General features: G+C 42.5%; 1 protein-coding gene across 6 annotated transcripts in view; it reads left to right on the top strand.

Annotated features, from left to right (window-relative positions):
* The window catches only part of UBXN2A (UBX domain protein 2A), a 71,451-nt gene that overhangs the window by 18,922 nt on the left and 25,264 nt on the right, over window positions 1-27,265 (top strand). For 5 of the 6 annotated variants that reach the window (XM_063790084.1, XM_009442102.4, XM_016948017.4 and 2 more), the window contains 2 exons: window positions 12,277-12,331; window positions 25,248-25,386. In XM_063790084.1, the coding sequence (XP_063646154.1) occupies window positions 12,291-12,331; window positions 25,248-25,386 (180 nt within the window). In that variant the 5' untranslated portion in view covers window positions 12,277-12,290. Of the gene's footprint in view, window positions 1-11,121; window positions 11,410-12,276; window positions 12,332-25,247; window positions 25,387-27,265 lie in introns of those variants that run through there. The other variant, XM_054678273.2, reaches the window with a different exon arrangement.

Here is a 27,265-nt window from a genome sequence, read left to right as displayed (position 1 = left end):
CCAGGTTGGCCAGCCTGGTCTCAAACTCCTGGCCTCAAGTGATTTGCCACCTTGGGCCTCCCAAAGTGTGGGGATTACAGGCATGAGCCACTGTGTCCAGCCACATTTAATTCTTTTATTTATTTATTTATTTATTTTTAGACAGAGTTTCACTTCGACATCCAGGCTGGAGTGCAGTAGTGCAATCTCAGTTCACTGCAACCTTTGCTTCCGGGTTCAAGCGATTCTCCTGCCTCAGCCTCCTGAGTAGCTTGGGACTACAGGCGTGTGCCATCATGCCTGGCTAATTTTTGTTTTTTGTTTTTTGTTTTTTTTAAACGTAGTCTCACTCTGTCCCCAGGCTGGAGTGCAGTGGCGTGATCTCGGCTCACTGCAATGTCCGCCTCCCGGGTTCAAGTGATTCCCCTGCCTCAGCCTGCTGAGTAGCTGGGACTATAGGCGCACGCCACCATACCTGGCTATTTTTTTTTGTATTTTAATAGAGACGGGGTTTCACCATGTTGGCCAGGATGGTCTCCATCTCCTGACCTCGTGATCCACCCGCCTCAGCCTCCTAAAGAGCTGAGATTACGGGCGTGAGCCACCATGCCTGGCCAATTTTTGTATTTTTAGTAGAGATGGAGTTTCACCATATTGGCCAGGCTGGTCTTGAACTTCTGACCTCAAGTGGTCCACCTGCCTCAGCCTCCCAAAGTGCTGGGATTCAGGCATGAGCCACCGCACCCAGCCCTATTTAATTCTTAATATGTAGTTTTTATATTCAGATTCTTATACACTTATTTTAAATTTTTGTTTATAGATTTAAAAAAGAAATCAGACAGTCTCCCAAGTCAGAATAGTCTCAGACTCCCAATTTATTAATTTTTTTTTTTTTTTTTTTTTTTGAGACAGGGTCTCACTCTTACCCAGGCTGAAATTCAGTGGCACAATTATAGTTCACTGCAGCCTTAAACTCCTGGACTCAAGCAACTCTCCTGCCTCAGCATCCTGAGTAGCCAGGACTACAGACGTTTGCCATGATGCCTGGCTAATGTTCTTATTTGTAGTAGTAGTGACAGGGTCTCACTGTGTTGCCTAGGCTGATCTTGAACTCCTAGCATCAAGAGATTCCCACCACCTGAGCCTCCTAAAGTGCTGAGATTACAGGGGTGCACCACTGTGCCTGGCCTAACGCAAGCATTTTAAAATACCACATTCTTAGTAGTCCAAATCTATTTTGACTGGACTTTCCTGTTAGTGGACATGTTCCATAAAACTCAGTCTTCTCTGTCTCCTGACTGATTTCATCACTGCACTTTTTGGGATAGTATTTGAGAAGATGTTTGGTAAACTGTGATATGCTATATCAATGTAAGATGATGGTGATAGTTGGAAGTAGACCGAAGAAAAATGAAGGCAGTTCTTTTCATCTGTTCATTCTTGTGCCAACTTTATGCTGATAACTTGGATATTTGTCAGATGGCTTTTTTTATTCTCTGCAGTATAGTACATGACTTAGGTTCATTCATGTCATATGACTGTGATACATTTGTAGCAGCTCACTCAATTGATATAAATAAATTTTAGTTGGTTCATTTGCATGTTACTAAATTTATGATAGAAAATGACTGCGGTAATGGTGACTTTGTGGTGTCTCCATGTTAAAATTAATTTTTACATCATAATTCTATGCCATGCTTACAATTAGTAATTCAGTTTATTTTTTCCTTATTAGTCCATAAAATTGTGCTACTAGAAACTGTCATACTGATACTGACACTTTTGTCATTAGTTTTAAATCAGTGGCTTGCACACATTGGTGGGTGGTTCAATAAGTATATAAAACATTTTTTTTTAAGTTTTTGTTTTTTTGAGATGGAGTTTTGCTCTTGTTGCCCAGGCTGGAGTGCAATGGCGGGGGCTCAGCTCCCTGCAACCTCCTCCTCCCAGCTTCAAGTGATTCTCCTGCCTCAGCCTCCCAAGTAGCTGAGATTACAGGTGCCCACCACCATGCACGGCTAATTTTTGTGTTTTTAGTAGAGACAGGGTTTCATCATGTTGGCCAGGCTGGTCTAGAACTCCTGGCCTGAGGTGATCTGCCCGCCTCGGCCTCCCAGAGTGCTGGGATTACAGGCGTGAGCAACTGTGCCGGGCTTTTAAAAAGTTTAATTCGTGAAATCAAAAGTAAAATTTCATAATCATGTCAAAATTAGGACTTTTTAGATTAAGTCTGAAGATGTTTCTTTTTCTTTTTCTTTTTCTTTTTTTGAGACAGAGTCTCACTCTTGTTGCCCAGGCTAGAGTGCAGTGGCGTGATCTCGGCTCACTGCAACCTCCACCTCCCGATTCAAGTGATTCTCCTGCCTCAGCCTCCCAAGTAGCTGGGATTACAGGCATGCGCCACCATGCCTGGCTAATTTTTGTGTTTTTAGTAGAGACAGAGTTTCACCATGTTGGCCAGGCTGGTCTCAAACTCCTGATCTCAGGCGATCCGCCCACCTCGGCCTCCCAAAGTGCTGGGATTACAGGCGTGAGCTTGAAGATGTTTCTTACCAATCTCTGTAACAGATTATGGTGGGGGATGAGGAAAGAAAAAGGAGTATAACACTGTTGTATTCTTAGTATCTTCAGTCCTCAGAACAACCTGAGGGGGATAATTATGTCCATGCTATAAGTTAGGCAGCTGGGACTCAGAGAAGCTAAATAACATATACAAGGTCACCTAGCTCAAAAGTGATGTAGCCAGTATTCCAGTAAAACTCAGTTTGAATTTGAGGTCTATTCTATCTTCATTCTCTTTTGCCGTCATAAAACAAGTAAAAGCAATTTGTCAGTACCTTATAACTGTAAAATGATGGAAAAAAGTATTTGTAATTTCCTAGAGAACAATAACCTATTACTGGAAACTCAGTGAAATCCTTTAAGTAAGACTTCTCTTGTAGCTTTTTTTTTTTTTTTTTTTTTTGAGACAGAATCTCTGTCACCCAGACTAGAGCACATTGGCGTGATCTCCCCTCACTGCAACCTCCATCTCCCTGGTTCAAGTGATTCTCCTGCCTCAGCCTCCCAAGTAGCTGGGACTACAGGCGTGTGCTACCAAGCCTGGCTATTTTTTTCTTTCTTTCTTTCTTTTTTTTTTTTTTGTATTTTTAGTAGAGACAGAGTTTCACCATGTTGGCCAGGCTGGTCTTGAACTCCTAACCTCAGGTGATCCGCCTGCCTCGGCCTCCCAAAGTGCCGGGATTACAGGCATGAGCCACCACACCCAACCCTCTTGTAGCTTTTAGAAGAAATTTATTTGCCAGGCATGGTGGCTCACGCTTGTAATCCCAGCACTGTGGGAGGCCGAGGTGGGTGGATTATGAGGTCAGGAGATGGAGACCATCCTGGCTAACACAGCGAAACCCTGTCTCTACTAAAAATACAAAACATTAGCCGGGCGTGGTGGCACGTGCCTGTAGTCCCCAGCTACTCGGGAGGCTGAGGCAGCAGAATCACTTGAACCCAGGAGGTAGAGGTTGCACTCCAGCCTGGGCAACAGAGCAAGACTTCATCTCAAAAATAAATAAATAAATAATAAAAATAAAAATAAGTTTATTTATAGCCGGGCGTGGTTGCCCATGCCTGTAATTCTAGCACTTTGGGAGGCCAAGGCAGGAGGATCACCTGAGGTCAGTAGTTTGAGACCAGCCTGGCCAATGTGGTGAAACGCTGTCTCTACTAAAAATACAAAAATTAGCCAGGCATGGTGGCACATGCCAGTAATCCCAGCTACTTGGGAGGCTGAGGCAGAAGAATCACTTCAACCTAGGAGGCGGAGGTTGCAGTAAGCTGAGATCTCACCACTGCACTCTAGCCTGGGCAACAGAGCAAGACTCTGTCTCAAAAAAAAAAAAATTATTTGTATAAACGTGTGGGGTACAAGTATAATTTTGTTACATGGATATATTGTACAGTAGTAAAGTCAGAGCTTTTAATGTATCCATCACTGGAATAATTTCTCATCATCCCCCCACCCCCACCCCCACCCCCACCCCAAGGATCGCTACTCTTTGCTTTGCACTTGCTGCACACTGTGAAGGATACAGGAAATGTGTAAGTCATGGTACTTATCCTCAGCGATGTCAGATCTGGTAAAGAGAGTGAAAAGAAACAGTAATAAGCAATATCACACAATATGATTTAAATGCCAAAAATCTAAATGCTTAGGAGGAGACTATTACTAAGGGTCTAATATTTCATCTTTATGGTGGAAATGGATCTTGAGCTGGGACTTAAAGGATAGTTAGGATTTGAATGCCTAGGACGATGATTACAATGTGAACAAAGTAGTAGAATGAACATGTTATGCTTTTGAGATAATAAAGACCAGATCTAAACTATGGAAATATTTTATTTTATTTTTATTTTATTATTATTATTACTGTTTTTGAGACGGATTCTCGCTCTGTTGTCCACGCTGGAGTGCAGTGGCATGATCTTGGGTCACTGCGACCTCCAACTCCTGGGTTCCAGCGATTCTCCCACCTCAGCCTCTTGGTAGCTGGGATGACAGGCACCCTCCACCATGCCTGGCTAATTTTTTGTATTTTCAGTAGAGATGGGGTTTCACCATGTTGGCTGGGTTGGTCTCGAACTCCTGACCTCAAGTGATCCACCCACCTCGGTCTTCCAGTGTGCTCGGATTACAGGCATGAGCCTCTGCGCCTGGCCTATTTTATTTTATTTTTTGAGATGAAGTTTTGCTCTTACGCCCAGGCTGGAGTGAAGTGGCACGATCTTGGCTCACTGCAACCTCTACCCGCCGGGTTCAAGCGATTCTCCTGCCTCAGACTCCCGAGTAGTTGGGATTACAGGTATGCGCCACCACACCCATGCGTTGTTCGCCGTGTTGGCCAGGCTGGTCTCGAACTCCTGACCTCAGGTGATCCACCCACATTGGCCTCCCAAAGTGCTAGGATTACAGGCATGAGCCACCATGCCTGGCCTATTCATTATTTTTTAGATGACAATAATTTTATATATTTATGGGATACATTGTGGTGTTTCAGTACTTATGTACATTATGGAATGGTCAAATCAGGCTAATTACCATGTCCCTCAGCTCAAATACTTACCATTTCTTTGTTGTGAGAACATTTAAAACCCATTCCTTCTGCTATTTTGAAGCATACAGTATTATTAACTGTAGGAGATTATTTTGAATTAGTTGAAAATAATGTTGGAGAACTGCCAAGTGAAAAACAAACAGCCCCACCAGATTATAATGTCCAAAAGAGCTGGGATCTTTGTCTATTTTGTTCAATATGTATCCCAAGCACCTAGAATCATTCATGTCTGATATATAGTAGGTGCTGAATAAGTATACACTTTAGTTATTTTTAACAACTTTACATCATTATAATTGATATACAGTAAGATGGATATATATATATATATATAGTTTTGTTTCATTTTGAGACAGTTTTGCTCTTGTCACCCGGGCTGAAGTGCAGTGGTGCGAGCTTGGCTCACTGGAACCTCTGCCTCAAAGGTTCAAGCGATTCTCCTGCCTCAGCCTCTGGAGTACTTGGGATTACAGGCACCTGCCACCATGCCCAGCTAATTTTTGTGTTTTTAGTAGAGACGGGGTTTCACCATGTTGACCAAGCTGGTCTCGAACTCCTGGCCTGAAGTGATCCCCCTGCCTGGGCCTCCCAGAGAGCTGGGATTACAGGCATGAGCCACTGTACCATTTTATTTCTTAAAAAAGAAACAAATGAGTCAAGCTGTAAACACTTCTTAAATCTGAATGGTCAGGGTGGGTGTTTATATTTTTCTCTTTCCTTTGTGTATGTTTGAAATATGTAGACATTTTTAAAGTGAAGCAATTAATTTTAGGAATACTACGTTTGAAGGAAGAAATCTTATGAGAAAACGTTAATGGGCATAGAGTTATGATTTCCTGAAATTTTTTTCCTTTTTTTTTTTTTTTGAGACAGAGTCTCACTCTGTCACCCAGGCTGGAGTGCAGTGGTGTGATCTCGGCTCACTGCAACTTCTGCCTCCCGTGTTCAAGCAATTCTCCTGCTTCAGCCTCTCAAGTAGCTGGGACTACAGGCGCTCGCCATCACACCCGCCTAATTTTTGTATTTTTAGTAGAGATGGGGTTTGAACATGTTGGCCAGGCTGGTCTCAAACTCCTGACCTCAGGTGATCCACCTGCCTTGGCCGCCCAAAGTGCTGGGATTACAGGCGTGAGCCATCACACCCGGCTGCTGGGTTTTGTTTTTTAAGACAGGGTCTCCCTCTGTTGCCCAAGCTGGAATGTAGTAGAATGATCACAGGTCGCTGCAGCCTCAACTTCCTGGGCTCAAGCGATCATCCCATCTCAGCCTCCGGAGTAGCTGGGACTACAGGCATATGCCACCGTGCCGGGCTAATTTATTTTTTATTTTTATTTATTTATTTTTTTGAGACAGAGTCTTTCCCTGTCGCCCAGGCTGGAGTGCAATGGCGTGATGTCAGTTCACCACAACCTCCACCTCCCAGGTTCAAGCAGTTCTCCTGCCTCAGCCTCCTGAGTAGCTGGGATTACAGGTGCGTGCTACCACGCCTGGCTAATTTTTTGTGTCTTTAGTAGAGACGGGTTTCACCATGTTGGCCAGGCTAGTCTTGAACTCCTGACCTTGTGATCTACCTGCCTCGGCCTCCCAAAGTGTTGGTATTACAGGTGTGAGCTACCACACACAGCCAAATTTTTGTATTTTTTGTAGAGATGGGGTCTGGCTATGTTGCCCAGGCTGGTTTGGCACTTCTGGCCTCAAACAATCCTCCCACTTTGACATCCCAAAGTGCTGAGATTACAGGTGTGAGCCACCATGCCTGGCCTGTTTATTTAATTTTAAAATTGTGAAAAAGTCATTGATTTTTTTTTCAAGCCATGAATCAACCAAATGTCATATGAAGCTCTTAGTTTTTTTTTTTTTTTTAACAAAGTAATCTTTATTGTGGTCATAATACATCTTTTCATAGTCATTAGTTTAAATGTGGATTCACATTGCTTTTCACAGCTTCAAATTTATGATTTGGAGAGTAAGAGGCAAGTTATATTTCATAAGGATTCAAATCTTTGAAATTACTGCTACTCTTAGATTATTAAGAGTAATTTTCTGATAGAGCAAAAGTACTGCCTTTTAAAAAAACAAATGAAATTGCGGTATAGCACTCTAGGTGTATATATTTTTAGGGTAGAGTTTTTCATCCCAAATTTTATTATGAAAATTTTCAAGTGTGTATAAAAATGGAGAGAACAGTAAACTCTCATATCTACTCATTACCCATCTTGATGATTATCAAGTTGTAGCCATTTTGATTTTAATTATATTCCATCCACTCCCCAATCCACTTGATTGTTTGAAGCAAGTTCCAGTTATAGTATTCATCAGTCAATATTTCAGTATGTATCTAAAGCAGTGACTTAAAAAACTTATAGCTACAGTCCCATCGTCACACCCTAAAAATTAATCATCGCTCCAAAATAACATCAGATGTCCCGTCACTATTCAGATGTTACGGATTCTTTCATAACTTTTTTTTACGGTTGATTTGTTTAAATCAAAATTGAAATATGGTCCATACATTGTAATACATTGATATATTTCTGAAATATTTAAAGAATCTACTGTCATCACATTTTTCTCCCTCATAATATATGTGTTGAAGAAAATGGATCATTTTTCCTAAAGAATTTCCCACATTCTGGACTTTGTTGATTGCATTCTTGTGATATCATCTGATTATGCTCCTTTGTGCCCTGTATTTCCTGTAATCTGGTAGTTAGATCTAGAGGCTTGAATGGATTCAGATTCACATTTTTGGCAAGAATAGATGATGGTACAAGCTTTTACACTGAGGCATGTTTTTTTGTCTGGTTGTTTCTGTTTGTGATGTTAGCAGCCATTGATATCATTGCCTAGATTCATTATTGCATTAGCAGTTGCAAATTGGAGACATTATAATTTTTTTTTCTTTTTGTTTTAAGACTGAGTTTCACTCTTGTTGCCCAGGCTGGAGTGCAATGGCGTGGTCTCAGCCCACTGCAACCTCCGCCTCCCGGGTACAAGTGATTCTCCTGCCTCAGCCTCCCGAGTAGCTGGGACTACCCATTAAGTAACTGGTCCTTCCCCATTCATCTCAATCCCTAGTAACCTCTGTACTACTTTCTGTCTTTATCAATCACCTATTCTAGATATTTTATATATTTGGAATCATAAAGTGTTTGTCCTTTTGTATCTGACTTTTTTATTCATGTAGCATCATGTTTTCAGCATTCATCCATGTTATAGTATGTATCAGAATTTCACTCCTTTTATGGCTGAATAATATTCCATTGCTTATATACACCTCATTTTGTTTATCTATACATCTGTTGATGGATACTTGGGTTGTTTCCACCTTTTGGCTATTGTGAATATTGCTGTAGCCACCAAAATGTTTTCCTCAGCAGCTGCAGTATTTCACATTCCCACCAGTAGCGTACCAGGGTTTCAATTTCGTTACAACCTTGCCAACGCTTGTTTTCTGCTTTTTGTTGTCTTTTTAATAGCCATCCTAGTGGGTGTGAAGTAGTATCTCATTATGGTTTTGATTTGTGTTTCCTAGGAGCTATTGATTTTGAGCATCTTTTCACGTGCTTATTGGCCATTTTTATTTCTTCTTTGGAAAAATGTCTACTCACACAAGTCCTTTGCCCATTTTTGCATATCTTTTTTTTTTTTTTTAAGAGACAGATTCTTGCTCTGTTGCCCAGGCTGGAGTGTGGTGACATGATCATGGCTCACTGCAGCCTCAAATTCCCTGGCTCAAGTGATCTCCTGCCTCTCAGCCTCCCAAGTAGCTGGGAATACAGGAGTGTGCCACTGTGCCCAGCTTGCCTACCTTTTTTTTTTTTTTGAAACAGAGTCTAGCTTTGTCGCCAGACTGGAGTGCAGTGATGCAATTTTGGCTCACTGCAACCTCCACCTCCCGGGTTCAAGCAATTCTCCTGCCTCAGCCTCCTGAGTAGCTGGGATTACAGGCATGCACCGCCACACCCAGCTAATTTTTGTATTTTTAGTAGAGACGGGGTTTCACCTTGCTGTCCAGAATGGTCTCGATCTCCTGACCTTGTGATTCGCCCACCTCGGCCTCCCAAAGTGCTGGGATTACAGGCATGAGCCATCGCGCCCGGCTGCTTGCCTACCATTTTTAAGTTGCCATTTTCTTGATTCAGCATTCCCTTGGTTGCTGTAACCCTTCTTTGACTATTTTCTAGAGTTCTGACAAAGTTGGTTCTAAGAGTTTCTACTTGTCTTTTGATATTTCTGTAGAGGGGACAGGTGCCTGGACCTACCTGTTCTTCCATTTTGCTGATGTCACCCTCAAGAGTTTAATTTTCCTTTTTCTTTTTCTCTCACTCTCTTTCAATAAGGAGTTTAAACATTTTAAATCTTGTATATATAATCCTGTGTCACTTAATGAAGGGCATACATTCTGAAAAGTGTCATTAGGCAGTTTTGTCATTGTGTGAATATCATACAATGTATTTACACAAACCTGATGTTATAGCCAACTATACACACAGGCTGTATGGTGTAGCATATTGCTCCTAGGCTACAAACCTGTACAGCATGTTACTGTACCAAATACTGTAGGCAGTTATGATATAATGGTAACTATTTGCATATCCAAACATATCTCAACATAGAAAAGGCACAGTAAAAATATACTGTTATAATCTTATGGGACCACCATTGTATATGCAGTCCGTCATTGACCCAAATGTTGTTACACAGTGTATTATTGTATTTGGAATGTATTTTGGTTATGATAATGCCACATTACTGTGAGTTTATTAAAGGGTTCATCTCAGGCTGGAGTGCTGTGACGCAGTCTCGGCTTACTTCAACCTCTGCCTCCCAGGTTCAAGTAATTCTCATGCCTCAGCCTCCTAAGTAGTGGAGATTACAGATATTGCCACTATGCCGAGCTGATTTTTGTATTTTTAGTAGAGATGGGTTTTGCCATGTTGGACAGGCTGGTCTCGAACTCCTGGCCTGAAGTGATCCAACTGCCTCGGCCTCCCAAAGTGCTGGGAGTACAGGCATGAGCCACCATACCTGACCTCATCTTTTTTATTAAAAAAAAAAAAAATCTGATCATATAGACTCACATATTTTTGTTTTATTCAATGGAGCAGAATCCACTAGTATTGTTATTTTTTTAGATGTTCAGTTTACCAGATTTACCGAATGGGAGCCCCTTCAGAGTGCCTTTGGGGTCACTTTTTCTTTTCATTTTTTCTTTTTAATTTATTATTTGTTTCTTTTTTGAGACAGTCTCACTAACTCTGTCACCAGAGTTGGAGTGCAGTGGCGCAGTCTCAGCTCACTGCAAGCTCCGCCTCCAGGGTTGAAGTGATTCTCCTGCCTCAGCATACCTAGTAGCTGGGATTACTTGCGCCGGCCACCATGCCTGGCTAATTTTTGTATTTTTAGTGGAGATGGGGTTTCACCATGTTGGCCAGGCTGGTCTTGAACTCCTGACCTCAGATGATCCACCCTCCTTGGCTTCCCAAAGTGCTGGGATTACAGACGTGAGCCACCACACCTGGCCCTGTCCTTATCATTCTTTGGGTACCTTTTCTGGGGTAAAAGTTTCCATGTTCATCTTACTCTGCCCCAGCCCTGAAGTTATCCTTTTCTTGAAGGAGCAATTTAAGAAAAACATTCTCCTTAAACAGTAGAATATTTAGAAACCAACATATAGGCACTTGGTGTGCTCATTGCTTCTGGTATGTCATTGCTTCCAGGCCTTCTCAGCAGACCAGTGGTTTGGACTACACCTGTCACTTGGTGTCCCTGGAAGATTGGTTCCAAGACCCCCATAGATACCAAAATCTGCTGATGCTCAAGTCCCTTGCATAAAATAGCATACTATTTGCAGATAACGTATGCATATCCTCCTGTATACTATAAATCACCTTTAAATTACTTATAATACCTGATACTATGTAAATAGTTGTTATGTAATTTTAAAATTTGTATTATTTTTTGTTGTATTGTTTTTCTTATTTTTTTTTTTCCTTGAATATTTTTGATCCATGATTGGTTGAGCCTGCAGGTGCATAGGGCTGTTGCCCAGGCTGAAGCACAGTGGCATGATGATGACCCACTGCATCCTTGAACTCCTGGGCTCAAGTTATCCTCCCACCTCAGCACCTCAACTTCCTGAGTAGCCGGAACCACAGAGGTGCACCATAATGCCTGGCTAACTTTTTTTTTCTGAGATGAAGTCTTGTTCTGTTGCCCAGGCTGGAGTGCAGTGGTGTGATTTCAGCACACTGCAACCTCTGCCTCCCAGGTTCAAGTGATTCTCCTGCCTCAGCCTTCTGAATAACTGGGACTACAGGTGCGTACCACCACACTTGGCTAATTTTTATATTTTTTAGAAGAGACAGGGTTTCACCATGTGACCAGGCTGGTCTTGAACTCCTGACCTCAAGTGATCCACCCACGGCTGGGCACTGTGGCTCACACCTGTAATCCCAGGACTTTGAGAGGCCGAGGCAGGTGGATCACCTGAGGTTGGGAGTTCGAGACCAGCCTGACCAACATGGAGAAACCCCGACTCTACTAAAAATAAAAAATTAGCCGGGTGTGGTGGCGCATGTCCGTAATCCCAGCTACTCGGGAGACTGAGGCAGGAGAATCTCTGGAACCCGGGAGATGGAGGTTGTGGTGAGCCGAGATTGTGCCATTGCACTCCAGCCTGGGCAACAAGAGCGGAACTCCATCTCAAAAATAAATAAATAAATAAATAAATAAATAAATAAATAAATAAATGTGATCCACCCACCTTGGCCTCCCAAAGTGCTGGGATTACAGGCATGAGCCACTGCGCCTAGCCATTTTTTGTAGAGTCAGTCTCACTATTTTACCCAGACTGGTCTTGAACTCCTTGGCTTCAGCAATCCTCCTACCTTTTCCTCCCAAAGTGCTGGAATTACAGGTGTGAGGCACATGCCCAGTTCATTTGCTAAGTCAAATGGTATATTATACTTTTTTTCATAATAAGTTTTAAGAAGTCTTTCTTTTGTCAGATTATCAGACTTAAAATGTATTTTCTATCATTGCTTTATTTTGATGATGAAAATGACAGCTTTGAGTTTGCTCACTTTTTCTTTAGACACTTTTAAGTAATACTTTAGGACTACATGGTAACTTACATATTAAGCTTTTTACTTACTTTTTACTTACTTTCTTTTTACTTTTACAGTAAGGCGAAAGAGAATGAAAGACGTAGATAACCTCAAAAGTATAAAAGAAGAATGGTAAGTTAATTCAAACTGAATTGCTTTGCTAATGCCTTTGTTAATATCGTCCTGTATTTTTATTACATTTCACTGGCAGAGATAGTAGAGTACGTTTTAATTATGTATGACTACTTCATTGTCATCTACTATGTTGAAGTAATTTTTTTACCATAGCTGCATTAAACAAATTTTATTGAAGTTACTGAATGTTTTTTATTAATTTTAAAAAGTTATCTGTGTTCATACATTACTTCTGTTATTTGATAAATTAAATAACTATTTACCTCATTAGCCTCTTGTGATAGATATACTATTTTAGTGTCATAGTGGGAATATGGCTTTGGAGTCAGATAAACCTAGGCTTGAATCCCGTCTCTGCCTTCTATTTTCTCTCTGGCCTTTGGGCAGCTTAGGTAAATTCTTTGAGCCTCAATATCTCATCTATAAAATAAGGATATAAATACCTACCTATCTGAAAGGTTTTATGTGTGTATCTTTTTTTCTTTTTCTTTTCTTTTTACAGACAGGGTGTCTGTTGCCCAGGCTAGAGTGCAGTGGTGCAATCATAGCTTGTTGGAGCCTTGAATTCCTGGGGACAAGTGATCATCTCTCCTTGGCTTCCTGAGTAGCTGGGACTACAGGCTTACACCACTGCCTCCAGTTAAATTTTTAAATTTTTTTGTAGCAATGAGGTCTCACTATATTGCTCAGAACTCCTGGCTTCAAGTGATCCTCCTGCCACAGCCTCTCAAAATGCTAGGATTATAAGCGTCAGCCACCATGCTTGGCCTATTATTTATTTTTTAACTCAGGTATTTATAGGCTTATATAAATATTTGATGCTAATTATATAATTGTGAGGTTGTTGGCCGGGCACAGTGGCTCACGCCTGTAATCTCAGCACTTTGGGAGGCCGAGGCAGGCGGATCACCTGAGGTCAGGAGTTCGAGACCAGCCTGGACAACATGATGAAATCCCATCTCTACTAAAAATACAAAAATTAGCCAGGTGTGGTGGCAGGTACCAGTAGTCCCAGCTACTCAGGAGGCTGAGGCAGGAGAATTGCTTGAACCTTAGAGGCGGAGGTTTCAGTGAGCCAAGACCGCACCACTGCACTCCAGCCTGGGTGACAGAGCAAGACTCCTCCGTCTCAAAAAATAAATAAAAATAAATAAATAAATGTGAAGTTGTGTCAGAGGTCTCCAAGACCACCCCTAGTTTTGATGATTTACTAGAAGAATTTGTAAGATTTAGAATGTAGTTATACTCATGATTATAATTTATTACAGTGAAGGGTTGCAAAGCAAAATCAGCAAAGGGAAAAAGCACATAGGGAAAACCAGGCACAAGCTTCCAGGGGTCCTCACCCAGTGGAGTCACCCAGGATGTACTTAATTCCCCCAGTAACAAGTTGTGACAAATTCATGTGAAGTATTGTCTACCAGGAAAGCTCATTGGAGATGAGCCTAGAGTTTTTAGTGGGAGCTAGTTACATCCTAAAATTTCAGACTATCATAAGGAAAGCAGGAGTTCAATATAAATCACATTGTTTATATAAACTGTACAGTGAGCCATCCTTATAAATTTACGGTGATGGGAACCTTCTAGAAATCCAAGTTTGCAGGTGCGGCCGGGCGCAGTGCCTCATGCCTGTAATCCCAGCACTTTGGAAGGCCGAGGCGGGTGGATCACGAAGTCAGGAGATCGAGACCATCCTGGCTAACACGGTGAAACCCCGTCTCTACTAAAAATACAAAAAAAAAATTAACTGGGCATGGTGGCGGGTGCCTGTAGTCCCAGCTACTCGGGAGGCCAAGGCAGGAGAATGGCATGAACCCAGGAGGTGGAGCTTGCAGTGAGTCGAGATCGCGCCACTGCACTCCAGCCTGGGCGACAGAGTGAGACTCTGTCTCAAAAAAACCCAAAAAAACAGAAATCCAAGTTTGCAGATGCCAGCCCAGGGCCAGCCTTGTAAGCAAGTCTTTCAAAAGATAGCAATCAGATCTGCTATATTAACTCATTTCTGCGCAGTAATAAATTGAATGACTGATTTGAAATGGTAAAATTAACTTAGAACAGGCCTGTTTTAAAATGGCTTTATTGAAATATAATTCACATACCATATAATTCATTCACTTAAAATATATAGTTCAATAGTTTTTAGTACATTCACAGATTTTTGCAGTCATTAACATAGTCAATTTTCGCGCATTTATGTTACCCCAAAGAGAAACCCCATATCCATTAGCAATCCCACCCATTGTCCTATGCCTTGCCCCTGACAACCATGAAACTGCTTTCTTTTTTTGAGACAGAATCTCACTCTGTTGCCCAGGCTGGAGTGCAACGGCGTGATCTTGGCTCACTGCAACCTCCACCTCCCAGGTTCAAGCAATTCCCCTGCCTTAGCCTCCCGAGTGGCTGAGATTACAGGCACACACCACCATGCTCAGCTAAGTTTTTTGTATTTTTAGTGCAGATGGGGTTTCACCATATTGGCCAGTCTGGTCTCAAACTCCTGACCTCAGGTGATCTGCCCGCCTTGGCCTCCCAGAGTTCTGGGATTACAGGTGTGAGCCACCATGCCTGGCTGTCTGCTTTCTATTTCTACAGATTTACCTGTTCTAGACATTTCATATAAATGCAGTTATACAATATGTGGTCTTTTGTGACTGACTGCTTTCACTTAGCATAATGTTTTCAAGGTTCACCTATGTTGTAGAGCATGTATCAGTATGTACTTTGAATTTTTTTTGTTTTTGTTTTTGTTTTTTTTGAGACGGAGTTTTGCTCTTGTCACCCAGGCTGGGGTGCAGTGGTACAATCTTGGCTCACTGCAACCTCTGCCTCCCAGGTTCAAGCAATTCTCCTGCCTCAGCCTCCCAAGTAGCTGGGACTACAGGTGTGTGCCACCACGCCTGGCTAATTTTTGTATTTTTAGTAGAGATGGGGTTTCACCATGTTGTCCAGGCTGATCTCGAACTCCTGACCTCAGGTGATCCGCCCACCTCGGCCTCCCAAAGTGCTAGGATTACAGACGTGAGCCACCGTGCCTGGCCTGTACTTTGAATTTTAAATAAAATATTTGGTAAAGTACACAAAAATATTGGTGATAGTTTATAATTTTCTTTGTAACAAAAGTGGATTTGTAAAAATGTTTTGTTAAAAACAATGGTCCAGGGAAAAATGCAAAGAAAACTGCCTTTTTTTTTTTTTTTTTTTTTTTGAGATGAAGTCTTGCTCTGTCACCAGGCTGGAGCGCAATGGCATGATCTCAGCTCATTGCAACCTCCGCCTCCCAGGTTCAAGTGATTCTCCTGCCTCAGCCTCCCGAGTAGCTGGGACTGTAGGTGCACACCACCACGCCCAGCTAATTTTTGTATTTTTAGTAGAGATGGGGTTTCACCATGTTGGCCAGGATGGTCTCTATCTCTTGACTTCATGATCTGCCTGCCTCAGACTCCCATAGTGCTGGGATTACAGGTGTGAACCACCGCACCCGGCCTTTTTTTTTTTTTTTTTTTTTGAGACAGAGTCTTGCTCTGTCACCCAGGCTGGAGTGCAGTGGCGTGATCTCAGCTCACTGCAACCTCCGCCTCCCAGGTTCAAGCAATTCTCCTGCCTCAGCCTCCCGAGTAGTTGGGAGTACAGGTGCCCACCACCATGCCTGGCTAATTTTTGTACTTTTAGTAGAGATGGGGTTTCACCATGTTGTCCAGGCTGGTCTTGAACTCCTGACCTCAGGCAATCTGCCCACCTCAGCCTCCCAAAAGTGCTAGGATTACAGGCATGAGCCACCGCGCCCAGCCAAAAACTGCTTTTCTAAGTGTATCAGTTGTTCAAAGGTTATAAATGGTGAAGTTCTATGTTTACCATTTGTGCTATCTAAGCATCCACAGATGCACATCTTTCACCTATATGAACAACAGCTAATTCATAACCTTATTTATGCAGAACACAGTAGACAATGAGAAAGCAAACAAAAGAGGCTGTTCTGCTGCCCAAATAGTTGTTTCAGAGTCCCTTACCTGAAGCAAAGGAAACAACAGAATGAAAAGGCAGCCTTTGGAATGGGAAAAAAATATTTGGAAACAATATATTTTATAAGGGATTAGTTATGAAAATATATATCAGATACTCCTACAACTCAGTAGCAAAAAACTAAAAATCATAGCAACTATATTAGTCCATTTTCATGCTGCTGATAAAGACATACCCGAGACTGGGCAATTTACAAAAGTAAGAGTTTTTTTTTTCCTTTTTTTATTCTTTTTTTTTTTTTTTTTTTTGAGACGGAGTTTCGCTCTTGTTGCCCAGGCTGGAGTGCAATGATGCAGTCTCGGCTCATGGCAGCCTCAGCCTCCTGGGTTCAAGCCATTCTCCTGCCTCAGCCTCCCTAGTGGCTGGAATTACAGGCATGTGCAACCACACCTGGCTAGTTTTGTATTTTTTAGTAGAGACAGGGTTTCTCCATGTTGGTCAGGCAGGCTGGTCTCCAACTCCCGACCTCAGGTGATCCACCCGCCTTGGCATCCCAAAGTGCTGGGATTACAGGCGTGAGCCACCGCGTCCGGCAAGGAAGAGGTTTAATTGGACTTACAGTTCCGCATGGCTGGGGAAGCCTCACAATCATGGCAGAAGGCAAGGAAGAGCAAGTTACATCTTAACATGGATGGCAGCAGGCAAAGAGAGAGAGTTTGTGCAGGGGAACTCCTCTTTTTAAAACTATCACATCTCATGAGACTTATATATTATCATGAGAACAGCATGGGAAAGACTTGCTCCCATGATTCAATTACCTCCCACCGGGTCCCTCCCACAACACATGGGAATTCAGGATGAGATTTGGATGGGGACACAGCCAAACCGTATCAATAACCCAATTAAAAAATGGAAGAAAACGCCGGGCGCAGTGGCTCACACCCATAATCCCAGCACTTTGGGAGGCTGAGGCGGGCGGATCACGAGGTCAGAAGTTCGAGACCAGCCTGACCAACATGGTGAAACCCTGTCTCTACTAAAAATACAAAAAGTAGCCAGGCATGGTGGCGCACACTTGTAATCCCAACTACTCGGGAGGCTGAGGCAAGATTGCACCACTGCACTCCAGCCTGAGTGAAAGAGTGAGACAGTGTCTCAAAAAAAAAAAAAAAAAAAAAGAAAAGTGGAAAAAAAGTCTGAATAGACATTTCTCCAAATAAGGCATACAACAGGTATATGTTCAGTGTCACTAGTAATCATCAGGGAAATGCAAATCAAAATAAGAGTAATCACCTCACACCTGTCAGGATGGCTGTTGTCAAAAAACAAAAGAGCTAGTCCTGGTGAGGATATGGAGAAAAGAGAACCCTTGAACACTGTTGATGGGGATGCAAAATGGTGTAGCTACTATGGAAAACAGTATGGCGATTCCTCAAAAAATTAAAAATAGAATTGCCACAGAATGGATTGCTGAATAGATCCAGCAATCCCACCTCTGGATATTATCCAAAGGAATTGGAATCAGAATCTTGAAGAGGCTGGGTGCAGTGGCTCACATCTGTAATGCCAACATTTTGGGAACCCAAGGCAGGAGGATCCCTTGAGGGAAGGAGTTTGAAACCAGCCTTGTTGACATAGTGAGAACTCATCTCTACAAAAGAAAAATTGAAAAACTAGCCAGCCTGGTGACACATACCTGTAGACCCAGCTACTGAGGAGGCTGAGACAGGAGGATCGTTTGAGCCTAGGAGTTCTAGGCTGCAGTGAACCATGATCGTGTCACTGCGCTTCTCCATTCTGGGTGACAGAGCCAGATCCTGTCTCAAAAAAAAAAAAAAATCTCGAAAAGAGATGAATGGGTAAAGAATATATAATACATACCCAAAATGGAATATTATCCAATCTTTTTTTTTTGAGACAGAGTTTCGCTCTTCTTGCCCAGGCTGGAGTGCAATGGCACAATCTCGGCTCACAGCAACCTCTGCCTCCCAGGTTCAAGTGATTCTCCTGCCTCAGCCTCCTGAGTAGCTGGCATTACAATCGTGTCCCACCACACCCGGCTAATTTTGTATTTTTAGTAGGGACAGGGTTTCACCATGTTGGTCAGGCTGGTCTCAAACTCCTGACCTCAAGTGATCCGCCTGCCTCGACCTCCCAAAGTACTGGGATTACAGGCGTGAGCCACTACACTCGGCTATTCAGTCTTGAGAAAGAAGGAAATTCTGCAGTATGCAACAACATAGATGAACCTTGAGGATATAATGGTGGCTGCCAGGGGCTAGGGGAAAGTGAAAATGAGGAGTTGCTAATCAGTGGGCATAAGGTTTCAGTTAAGCAAGATGAATAGGTCCTAGAGATATGCTGAACAACATAGTACCTATAGTTAACCACACTTTATTGTTCACTTAAAAATATGTTAAGAGGTTAGGTCTCATTTTAAGTGTTCTTACCATGATAAAATAAAAAAAACTTTTTAGAAAGTCCCTCACCTGAAGCTTCTGTACTTTTATTATTATAGGAACTCCTGACATTTTAAGATGTGTTTACTGGCTGAGCGCAGTGGCTCACGTCTGTAATCCTAGCACTGTGGGAGGCCAAAGCAGGCACATTTCTTGACCCCAGGAGTTCAAGACTGGCCTGGGGCATATGGTAAACCCTCATGCCTACAAAATACAAAAATTAGCTATTGGAGAGGCTGGAACTATAGGCATGTGCCACCATACCTGGCTAATTTTTCGTATTTTTTTTATAGAGATGGGGTCTCCCTATGTTGCCCAGGCTGGTCTCAAACTCCTGGGCTCAAGGGATCCTCCCACCTCTGCCTCCTAAAGTGCTGGGATAATAGGCATGAGCCACTGCACCTGGCCTCCTTTCCAACCTGTATACATTTTACTTCCTTTCCTTATCTTACTGGATTAGCTCGGACTTCCAGTACAACACTGATGAGGAATGGTGAGACGCAGCATCCTTGTCTTGTTCCTGATCTTAGTGGGAAAGCATCTAGTTTCTCATGATTAAATATGATGTTAGATGTAGGCTTTTGCAGACATTGTTTACCAAGTTGAGAAAGTTCCCTTTCTATTCCTAGTTGGTGGGGATTTTATTATGAATGGTTGTTAGATATTGTCTAATGCTTTTTCTGCATATGTTGATATGATTATATTATTTTTCTTCTTTAGGCCAATGATGTGATAGATTACATGAATTGATTTTCAGTGTTAAACCACTGCAGCCTCGCATACCTAGGATAAATCCTACACGGTTGTGGTGTTTACTTTTTTATATACATTGTTGTATTCTGTTTGCTAATATTTTGTTGAGTATTTTTGCATATATGTTCATGATAAATTTTCTGTAGCTTTCCTTTCTTGTAATGTCTTTGGTTTTAGTATTAGCATAGTGTTATCCTCGTAGAATGAGTTAGAAGTATTCCCTCTGCTTCTATTTTCTGGAAGAGATTATAGAGAATTGGTATCATTTCTTTCTTAAATGTTTGGTAGCATTCATCAGTGACATCATCCAGACCTGGTGCTTCTGTTTCGGAAGGTTATATATTATTGATTTAATTCCCTTAGTATGCATAAGCCTATTCATATTATCTGTTCCTTCTTGTGTGTGTTTTGATAGAGTGTGCCTTATAATAAATTGGTTCATTTCATCTAAGTTATCAATTTTAGGGGCATAAAGCAGTTCTTAATGCCTTTGCTACTCTTTTTTCCTGTGCCTATACACTCATCAAAAGTGAAACAAACCCATTACCACCTGTTCAATGGAGCCAGAGTGCCCCAGTTTTCTGAACTGTACCTTATATCTCTTATTGTAGTTATTTTCTTTTTTTTTTTTAAAGACAGAATCTCGCTTTGTCGCCAGGCTGGAGTGCAGTGCCGCGATCTTGACTCACTGCAACCTCCGCCTCCCAGGTTCAAGCATTTCTCCTGCCTCAGCTTCCCAAGTAGCTGGGACTACAGGCGCATGCCACCACTCCAGCTAATTTTTGTATTTTTAGTAGAGACGGGGTTTCACCATGTTGGCCAGATGGTCTTGATCTCTTGACCTCGTGATCCGCCCACCTTGGCCTCCCAAAGTGCTGGGATTACAGGCGTGAGCCACCGCACCTGGCCTGGTAGATATTTTCTTTTTTTCTTTTTTTTTTTTTGAGACAGAGTCTCGCTCTGTTGCCCAGGCTGGAGTGCGGTGGCGCGATCTCAGCTCACTGCAAGCTCTGCCTCCCAGGTTCACGCCATTCTTCTGCCTCAGCCTCCCGAGTAGCTGGGACTACAGGCACCCGCCACCACACCTGGCTAATTTTTGTATTTTTAGTAGAGACGGGGTTTCACCGTGTTAGCCAGGACAGTCTCGATCTCCTGACCTTGTGATCCGCCCACCTTGGCCTCCCAAAGTGCTAGGATTACAGGCGTGAGCCACCGCGCCCAGCCTTTTTTTTTTTTTAATGTTTTTGTTTTTGTTTTGAGATAGGGTCTTACTCTGTTGCCCAGGCCTGGAGTACATTGACATGATCTCAGTTCACTGCAACCTTGGCCTCCTGAGCTCAGCCTCCCAGGTAGCTGGGGCTACAGGTGTGCACCACCACGCCCAGCTTATTCTTTTCTTTTTTTATAGAGATGGGATTTCGCCATGTTGCCCAGGCTGGTCTCCAATCCTGGGCTCAAGCAGTTCTCCCACCTTGGCCTCCCAAAATGCTGGGATTACAGGCATGAGCCATTGTGCCTGGCTGTATTTTCTATTGTAACTATTTCCTATGATACATCTCCACTCTACTCTACTCTTGCTATACATTTCCACTCCACTCCACTCCACTCTACCCTGAACCTCTTATAAACATAGACCGTTTCTTACTCATCTTCATATCTCCCTGCCACCTAGCATGTAGTAGATACTCAATAAATATTTGAGTAATTTGAATGCACATGATGAAGTTTAATAGAATTTACACATTAAATAAATAACATGAAGGAATGAAATTTCAGCTACTCTGGATGCTCAGCTTTATTGGCTTTGTATTTAGTAATTACTAATGGAGCACTAACTACCATCTGAACAGAAGAAACAGTTAAATACCAGAAAGCATAAAATGGTTATAATGATATTACTAATATTTGAGAGTGTACTGTGTGCCAGTATGTATACTGATACTTACTATATACCATGTTTAGGCTTTTATATATATTTTCATTTAATCTTCACAACAACCATGTGAAATGAGTGGTGGTATCTGTATTTCACAGATAAGCAAAGCAAATCACATAGAAGTTAAGTTTCTTGTCCATTGTCAGTGTGACTAAATGAAGGCACTTAAATACAAACAGCAACACCCAGACTTTTAGACAATATGCTATACTGCTATGTGACTATGCTGATTAAAGGAAGGGGAAAATCACTAGTGTTATAAGAAACCATCTTAGGGTGTAACTATTTCTGTATAAGAGGTATCATGTCATTGCTTTGGAAAAGGCATAATACTTTGTGATAATATGGAGTGTTTTAAGAGTATATACGAGAGGACTACCTAGGGAAGGAAAAAAATGTATACCTAAGTTAAAGCACTGCCCTGAGTATTGACATTTTAGTAACAATATAGTGATGGCCTTTTTTTTTTTAAGAGATGAGGTCTCACTATGTTGCCCAGGCTAAAATGCAGTAGTTAGTCACGGCATTCTAGTGGGTTCAGTCACAGCACACTACAGCCTCAAACTCCTGGCCTCAAGTCACGCTCCTCAAGTGACTACAGACGTGCACCACCACGCCAAGGCTCAGTGATAGCTATTCTCCATGACAGTCTAGCATAGTGATTAAGAGCAGAGACATTGGTAGCTTGAGTTCAGTTCCTAGCACTGCCTCCTAGTAGCTTTGTGGTCTCTGGCAAATTTCTTAAGCTTTTTCTTCATCTATTAAATGGGGATAAAAATAATACCTACCTTTTAGGGTCATTGTGAGGATTTGAATGAGTTGGCACATGTAAGGTACTTAGAATAGTTCTTTATAAGATGTCATGGTTAGGATCACAGACTTGGGAGACAGAGTGGCAGCATGGTTAGTTAACAGTATCTAACTTTGCCGGGCGTGGTGGCTCACGCCTGTAATCCCAGCACTTCGGGAGGCTGAGGCAGGCGGATCACGAGGTCAGATCGAGATAATCCTGGCTAACATGGTGAAACCCTGTCTCTACTGAAAATATAAAAAATTAGCCAGGTGTGGTGGCGGGTGCCTGTAGTCCCAACTACTCCGGAGGCTGAGGCAGGAGAATGGCATGAACCCAGGAGGTGGAGCTTGCAGTGAGCCAAGATTGCGCCACTGCAGTCCAGCCTGGGGGACAGAGTGAGACTCCGTCTCAGGAAAAAAAAAAAAAACAGTATCTAACTTATATTTCCTGGCACAGTATAAGAGGTATAAAAGTATGATTTATAATACTTTATAAAAGTATTATTTATAGAATTTGAGAAATCGTATTTCTGTACTTTTATAAATTTTCCTGCATGATTTCAAAAGAGAACAACCAGAAACCATCTTTTTCTAGCAAACAGAATCTTAGATAATATTTCTTTTTTTCTTTTTTCTTTTTTTTTTTTTTGAGACGGAGTCTCGCTCTGTCGCCAGGCTGGAGTGCAGTGGCATGATCTCGGCTCACTGCAACCTCCGCCTCCCAGGTTCAAGCGATTCTTCTGCCTCAGCCTCCTGAGTAGCTGGGACTACAGGTACGCACCACCACGCCTAGCTAATTTTTATATTTTTAGTAGAGACGAGGTTTCATCATGTTGTCCAGAATGGTCTTGATCTCTTGACCCCGTGATCCGCCTGCCTCAGCCTCCCAAAGTGCTGGGGTTACAGGCATGAGCTACCTCACCCAGCTGATATTTCTTATATAAAGAAATAAAAATACAAAATAAAAACCAGTAAAGTATTAAACTACTATAGGCTGGATACAGTGGCTCACACCTGTAATGCCAGTACTTTGGGAAACAGACACGGGAGGATTGCTTGAGCCCAGGAGTTTGAGATAAGCCTGGACAGCATAGTGAGACCCTTTTTCTCCAAAACATTTATTTATGTATTTGCTCTGTTGCCAGGCTGGAGTGCAGTGGTGCAATCTTGGCTCACTGCGACTTCCACCTCCCAGGTTCAAGTGATTCTCCTGCCTCAGCCTCCTGAGTAGCTGGGAGTACAGGAGCGTACCATCATGCCCAGCTAATTTTTGTATTTTTTGTAGAGACAGGGTTTCACCATGTTGGCCAGAATGGTCTCAATCTCTTGACTTCATGATCCTCCCGCCTTGGCCTCTGAAAGTGCTGGGATTACAGGCATGAGCTACTGTTCCCAGCCTCTCCAAAACATTTTTAAAATTCAGCCAGCTGTGGCAATGTGTGCCTGTAGAACCAGCTACTTGGGGGAGAATCACTTGAGTCCAGGAGATTGAGGCAGCAGTGAGCTGTGATCATGCAACTGCACTTCATCCTGGGTGACAGAATGAGACTCTGTCTCAAAAATAAATAAATAAATCACTATAAATAATGTTTTCAGTGGGAAATATTCTGAAGTGTGCAAAGGAACAAAAATGCAATTGTTCCTGATGCATTATCCCCTTTAGTTCAAGAGTGTTTTCTGTTACCAAAAAAACGCATAGTAATCCCTTTTAAAGTCATTTTGAGCCCTTTAAAAATAACACATTTTTGGCCAGGAGCAGTGGCTCACACCCGTAATCCCAGCACTTTGGGTGGCCAAGACAGGCACATCACTGGAGCCCAGGAGTTTGAAACCAGCCTGGGCAACACAGTGAAATCCCATCTCTACAAAAAATTAGCTGGACATGGTGGTTGGAGCCTGTAGTCCCGGCTACTTGGGGGTCTGAAGTGGGAAGATTGGTTGAGCCCTGGAGGTTGAGACTGTAGTGAGCTGAAATTGCGCCACTCCACTCCAGCCTGCATGACAGAGAGGGACCTTGTCTCAAGAAAACCTCAAAAAACAGAACAAAAACACCACACATTTTCTACTCCAGACCAGTGGTTTTTAACCTAGAGAGATTTTTGCCCCTAGACGCATTTGGCAATGTGAAGAGATGTTTTTGGTTGTTATAACACTGGGGATTGGGGATGGGGCAGGGATGTGCATCCTACTTGTTGTATCTCATGGGTAAAGGCCAAGGATACTGTTTAACATTCTGCAACAGTGATCCCCAACTTTTTTGGCACCAGGGACTGGTTTTGTGGAAGACAGTTTTTCCACGGACCTGTCAGGGGAGAAGGGGAGAAGGGGAGATGGTTTTGGGATGATTCAAGCACATTACATTTATTTGCACTTTATTTCTATTATTATTACATTGTAGTGTATAATGAAATAATTATACATCTCACCATAATGTAGAATCAGTGGGAATCCTAAGCTTGTTTTCCTGCAACTAGATGGTCCCATTTGGGGGCGATGGGAAACAGCGACAGATCATGAGGCATTAGAGTCTCATAAGGAGCCTGCAACCTATATCCCTTGGATGCTCAGTTCACAGGTTCATGCTCCTATGGGAATCTAATGCCACCACTGATCTGACAGGAGACAGAGCTCAGGTGGTAATGTGAGCGATGGGAGCAACAGTAAATACAGATGAAGCTTTGCTTGTTCGCCTGTCACTCACCACCTGCTGTGCAACCTGGTTTCTGACAGGCCATGGGCTTAGGGGTTGGGGATCACAATTTCCAATGCACAGGACACCTCATACAGCAAAGCATTATTCATTTCTAAATGTTAATAGAGCTGAGGTTGAGAAAACCATGCTCTGGACTAAAAAGGGGTTAATGACTTCCCCAAGGTTATATTAACTTAGAAGAGGGCCTGAACTACAGATATGCACGTAGCATCTAAGTTCAATATCCTTAACTAGAACAAAATAAGTAAATTTTTAGAGACCTAATAGTTAATAGTGCCTGTTTTTCTTTATCTTGTTTAGGGTTTGTGAAACAGGATCTGATAATCAACCTCTTGGTAATAATCAACAATCAAATTGTGAATATTTTGTTGATAGCCTTTTTGAGGAAGCTCAGAAGGTTAGTTCCAAATGTGTGTCTCCCGCTGAACAGAAGAAACAGGTAAATAAATGTCTATTACTTTTCTTTTTCTTTCAGTGTTTCTCAATATATGGACCTGTTAGAGGGTCCCTAAGGTCAAAATTGTTTTGTTTGAGACAAGGTCTTTCTCTGTCACCCAGACTGGAGTGCAGTGGCTCGATCTTAGCCCACTGCAACCTCAACCTCCTGGGTTCAAGCAGTCCTCCTGCCTCAGCATTCGCAGGTAGCCCGGACCTCAGCACACACCACCATGCCCAGCTAATTTTTTTATTCTTTTGTAGAGACGGGGTCTAGCTTTGTTGCCCAGGCTGGTCTCAAATTCCTGGGCTCAAGTAGTTCTCCTGCCTTGGTTTCCCAAAGTGCTGGGATTATAGGTGTGAGGCCAAAACTGTTTTCATAATAGATATTGTTTCCCTTTTTCACTATGTTCACAAGCTAGGCACACCTATAATCCCAGCACTTTAGGAGACTGAGGCAGGAGGATCACTTGAGCCTAGGAGTTAAAAACCAGTCTGGGCAATAAAGCAAGACCCATCTCTACAAAAGAATAAAAAAATTAACTGGGCATGGTGCCATGTGCCTGTAGTCCCAGCTTCTTGGGAGGCTGAGTTGGGAGGATTGCTTGAGCTCAGGAGTTTGAGGCTGCAGTGAGCCATGACCGCACCACTGCACTCCAGCCTGGGTGACAGAGTGAGACCCTGACTGATAAGGTAAGAGTAAGGTAAGGTAAAAAAATAACTGTGTTCACTTTGCACTGATATTGCAAAAGTAGTGGTGGGTAAAACTGCAACACTTTAGCAGGAATCAAGGCAGTGGCAACAAACTGTGCTAGCAGTTACTGGTTGAACATCCCAAATCCACTGAATCCAAAAATCCAAAATGCTTCAAAATCCAACATGTTTTCAGTGCTGACATGATGCTCAAAGGGATGCTTATTGGGGGCATTTCAGATTTTGAGTCTTGAATTTGGAAAGCTCAACCAGCAAATATTTCAGAATCTGAAATTCAAAACCCTCTGGTCGCAAGCATTTCAGATAAGGGATATTCAACCTGTACTTTATTCTTTGCGTATACTTCCAAGGGGAAAAAAAAACTAATTTTAATTAAGAATGTCCTTGATGCAGTAGAATTTATAAATTTTGTTTCTCGGCCGGGCGCGGTGGCTCATGCCTGTAATCCCAGCACTTTGGGAGGCTGAGGCGGGTGGATCACGAGGTCAGGAGTTCAAGATCAGCCTGATCAACATGGTGAAACCCTGTCTCTACTAAAAATACAAAAAGTAGCAGGGCGTGGTGGTGCATGCCTGTAATCCCAGCTACTCAGGAGGCCGAGGCAGGAGAATTGCGTGAACCTGGGAGGCGGAGGTTGCAGTGAGTTGAGATTGCGCCACTGCACTCCAGCCTGGGCGACAGAGCTAGACTTGGTCTCAAAATAAATTAATTAATTAATTAATTAATTTTGTATCTCAAACCTTGAATACACATCGTAATATTCTGTGTGACAAAATGTGAAGTATACATAAAGTATTTCTACAATATACAGAAGTGTCTCAAGGAAAGGTGCAGTTATTTGAGATCAACAAACTGTCTGCTTTTTCATGGCATATTGTTTCTGCAAGAAAGAATGGTTTACATACAGACTATGGATATTCCAACTCACTCTGTCACCCAGGCTGGAGTGCAATGGCATGATCTCAGCTCACTGCAAGCTCTGTCTCCCAGGTTCAAGCCATTCTCCTGCCTCAGCCTCCCTAGTAGCGGGGATTACAGGTGCGCACCACCATGCCTAGCTAATTTTTTGTATTTTTAGTAGAGACAGGGTTTCACCATGTTGGTCAGGCTGGTCTCGAACTCCTGACCTTGTGATCTGCCCACCTCAGCCTCCCAAAGTTCTGGGATTA

Source organism: Pan troglodytes, chromosome 12, assembly GCF_028858775.2.
Source record: "Pan troglodytes isolate AG18354 chromosome 12, NHGRI_mPanTro3-v2.0_pri, whole genome shotgun sequence".
NCBI lineage: Eukaryota > Metazoa > Chordata > Mammalia > Primates > Hominidae > Pan > Pan troglodytes.
This window is presented reverse-complemented; position numbering and strand designations above follow the sequence as displayed.